At 37.4% G+C, this 4258-nt stretch overlaps 1 protein-coding gene across 1 annotated transcript; it reads right to left on the reverse strand.

Moving 5' to 3' along the window:
- Positions 1 to 1015: 1015 nt before the first annotated feature.
- LOC149262692 (protein trichome birefringence-like 4) lies at positions 1016 to 3890 on the reverse strand. The gene is made up of 5 exons (XM_089386056.1): positions 2811 to 3890; positions 2334 to 2526; positions 2024 to 2217; positions 1734 to 1892; positions 1016 to 1591 (listed from the first exon to the last, which is right to left on the reverse strand). Exons 1-5 carry the CDS (start codon positions 3689 to 3691, stop codon positions 1249 to 1251), a joined length of 1770 nt encoding a protein of 589 aa, XP_089242182.1. The 5' UTR covers positions 3692 to 3890; the 3' UTR covers positions 1016 to 1248.
- Between the last annotated feature and the right edge of the window lie 368 nt (positions 3891 to 4258).

Below are 4258 nucleotides of genomic sequence, written 5' to 3' on the forward strand. Positions count from 1 at the left end.
TTATATCATAATTTGGTAATGTAATTGTTGACAACATCACTATTTTACATTACATTTTTGAATGTATAAATGAATTCACTATTTTACATTACATTTTTGAATGCATTAATTAACAAAATTTATACTCAATTAATAAAATTTATATAAGGAATAATTATTAACCATACATTTTTTTCCCATTGAAATAAAAAATATTTATCTTCCAGTGAATATTTCTATATAAATATATATGTATGTTAAAGGAAATATAAACTATTTATATTAATTTTCCAATTATATTAGAAATATGAAATGACATAAATTGGAAATATGCATAGATATAATATAAAGAAATAAATATTTAAAAATGAATTTAAAAATAAATATTTAAAAATAAGTTTTAAATAAATTTAATGGTTAAAAACATATGTTTATGGATAAAAATTATATACCTTTGTCTTGAAGAAATTTTTATCCCGAGGGTTGACTATTAACAACTTAAAATATGATTAATCCAAAAAAAGCATTATAAAATTATACTAATTCCAAGAATTAAATGTCATATACCAACTCAATATCTAATTTAAACTTACCCCAAATTATTATTATATATTTAATATTTATATCAACATTCTCTTTTGAGAGCTGCGGGATAAAGGGTCCACCTGTTGAGGTGCCATGGAGAATCCTATTATTTTTTGATCATACAAGAAATAGGGACAGGGACACGGTCACGGTCACGTTTGAGATTATTCATTTGCGATGCCTTCCTTTTGCCATCATGGTGCCAAAGAAGCCTGCCTTGCAATGATGGCGAGGAAGCGCAATCTGCATTTTGCTTCTACCTTATTCCAAGATTTTGATACACAAAATTTTAGTTAAAGCATTTATCCTTACGTTGGAAAGAGGGAAAGCAAAGCAGTTGACGAGTAATATTGATTTGCGTTGGCAGCATGAAACAGTCAAAGAATAATATCAACGTACATACATCACAATCTTCCCAAACACTCGTTTTCTTACCAACATTTCATTGAAAGAGAGAAATGGGTACACCTACCAAAAGGGGCTTTCCTGGCACTGTTGGTGTGCTGTGTTTTCACCGGCCCTGCCCTAGAATCACCGGGGAAAAATAGTCTTACATTACCAATAAAATAAGTGCTGACCCGCTAAGATTCACTCTGGTTCGGGGTCCCTGACAATCTGTACTTTTTGTCAAGGCTAATAGCACAATTGTAGTCTAGTTTACATTAAGAAAAATGCATGGTATGGTCAGAGTGCCCATAAACCTTGCCTTGTCATCAATAATGATGCATACAAGAGTTCATTCCATGTGTCTGGAACTCCAGGTAAGCACCAGTGGCTGCAATCTTGATACTTTTCTGGAGTCAGTTGCTCGTTTTGAGAAAGGTATTGCTTGCAGTAAATGGAAGGATGAGCATTCTTGCGGTAATCTGTGATTCTGGTGATGTTTAGGTAGGTTACAGGTGTCTTTATCTCCTTCATCACAGACTCCAGTACATCCATCATTGGCGGGTATTTTGTGATATAACTCTCGTTGAAAATTGGCTGAGATTCTTTGTGGCACTTCCCACCTGAATTCCATTGCCCTCCACTGCATTGTAGATATTTAAGCAAAAAAATTACATTCATAGGTTTTTGACAGAGGTCACCATGACTTATATTACAAAAAGCTACAAAGATTACTAGATTTAATGGCCACCCTAAAGTGTTCAGTGTGCCATTTGGGTTGTTACCTGAAATGAGAGGCTGAGTATCCCCGAAAGAAAACTTGTGTTCTTCTTGAATCAATGCTGCTATCTAACCAACGACCCCACGTCCTGATAGCCTTCCTGAATGCTTCAAGCCCATCCAGCAGTGGATAGACATTGTTCCCTTCTTGATAATAGTCCTTCCTGTTATAGGTTCATAAATGAATCTCAAAAGGCCTAGAGAAAGTAGGTATCAAATTAAACAAAACCATGACTCTGAGACCCTGGCTCTCAGTGCATATATGTTATGGCAAAAAGAAGAGGAGGACAAATACCCTCGAGAAGTTTTCTCATGGCTCCACCAATGCCCCGTGTTGAAAACAATAACATCTGCCTCCTTGTACTTGAGAGCAAAGTTATCCATCACATCCAACCTAAGGGTATCTTTCATGCTACCATTCCCAGCAGGCATTTGCCCCTCTTGAACTAAGAAAGGTGCCCTCACAAATTCCACACTACAATTGTACTCCTGCAACAAACACCGCAACCTCCCAATGTAAAATATAAGTAACACCCAACGTAAGACCTGCAATTTTGAAGTATTCAACAGACAGACCTCAAGAATGCAGAAGTTACACAACTTACCTCAAATCTAAATGCATAGAATCCTTGTGTCTTGAAATCATGTCTACCAGATATCTCATAGACCCGCCCCTTGTCTTCCACAGCATGACGAAGAACGCAGACAAGAGATTCCCACATGTTTCTATTCAACGAGTCACCAACAAATGTCAATCTCTTGCCTCTCAATCTTTCCAGCATATCAGTTGCATTCAACCTGCACAGACCCATCCCCAAACTTCTCAAGACCACTCAGTAAAATTTTCATGCTAAAGCTCTCAGAGAAGAAAACCATAAAAATATAACTGTTAACATTTATTTTCAGCATAAAGCCATCAAACATTAAGAGCCAAGAAACTGTTATGACTGATGCCTTGGACACAAACCTATAAAAAATGAAGAACAAAAATAATAACAGTAAAAGCAAATTTAAAAATACTTTTGAGCTCAAACCAGATATCAATATTATTGAAAGCGAGCACAGGGGACAATCATTCTGACCTAGGTATACTGCAATCATGTGGCTGCCATCTCCACTTCTCATATTCATTATCAGGTCTGTTATTCTTGAAACAATTGAATGACTCATCTATATGAGGGCATGAGCCTGCAGGATAGTATGGGTAGGAATTATCTCTAACCCACCGTCCAGAGAATATATTACATCGCTTTTCCTGCAACCTTGATACTGATACAGAGCCACTCTGCTTCCCATAAGTTTGCTCTGTCCTTGAAACCGTTTCATTCAGCGCCAAAGAAGCTGCATCTGTGCCATTACGGTCTGCTGCTCTATTGGGCCCAAATGATATCAATTGCAGAGGCTTATCAGTTTCTAGACCATTATGTCCACCGCTTCCGTTGGCACTTACATGAACAGAATTCATGGATTTGTGATCATACCCAATAAGCTCTGTGTCATTTCTCTTCATGGGAACAGTGGGAACTGTGGTGTTTCTGAAATGTTCTGGAGCATTTGTTGGTCCATTCTTCCTATTTGTGGACCGGGATGCCTTCTGATAAATCATGTTGGCCTTGGATTTGCCCGGGACATGAATTTGCTTCACATGGTTAGCGTCATGAGTGAGTTTATCAGAGGATGGAGATAAACTAGAGTTGCTGAAAAGGAACGATAGCAAGGCCGACGAGGAATTAGAAGACCAATGGAACCAGGCCTGCCTTTGAATCAATATGGGATTGATCACCATCTTGCTGGGATAATTGAAGGCCATATATATAGAACACACAATAAAAGCAGAGGCAAATGCAGAGGCAAACATTGCAGTTCTACTACTCATGAAAACGCTGCCAAGTTTCATACAGTCCATTGCAGGGGCCATCAGAGAACCTCCACGGTTTCCTTTTCCCAGTTTCTTGCACTCCATTGAGGTATAACACAAGCCGAGACACACACAGACAAGCCAAAATCAAGAAAACGAGTACACCTATGCAGTAGATGTTGCAAAACAAATCGCTCTTACTGAATCTTCCCCTCTTCTCCAAGGTGAGAAGTTTTTGTTCAATTGCTTCTCTTCTTTCATATTTAGACCTTCAACCACAACTCTAAAGTTCCGTTGTAAGCCGTTAATCATTATTTGCTCGGGAGTCGGGGGCGTTGAGAAAGACCTTCCTACTTACCATGTAGGCGTAACACTGAGTTGCAATAGGACAAGGGCTTTTCTTTTTTAGTCTAAATAACTTACCGATTAAGCTCCGAAAATAATAGAAGTTTCCGTGGGATTATGAGGGTGAATTTATTTCCATCATTAAAAAACTATTAAAATACTCTATTTCCATCGTAAAAAACCATTAAAATACTCTTTTGATTTAAATTTTCTTTTATTAAAATTAGAGGAGAAAGAGAAATATGGACGTCCCTCCCCACAAATTTGTGGCGTTGTCGTACTTATCATTTCATCTTCTTTTGAGGTGTTGTGGTGCTTATCATTTCA

The sequence above is a fragment of the Pinus tabuliformis genome, chromosome 6 (assembly GCF_031772625.1).
Source record: "Pinus tabuliformis cultivar Carrire ecotype Pingquan chromosome 6, CPIR1, whole genome shotgun sequence".
NCBI lineage: Eukaryota > Viridiplantae > Streptophyta > Pinopsida > Pinales > Pinaceae > Pinus > Pinus tabuliformis.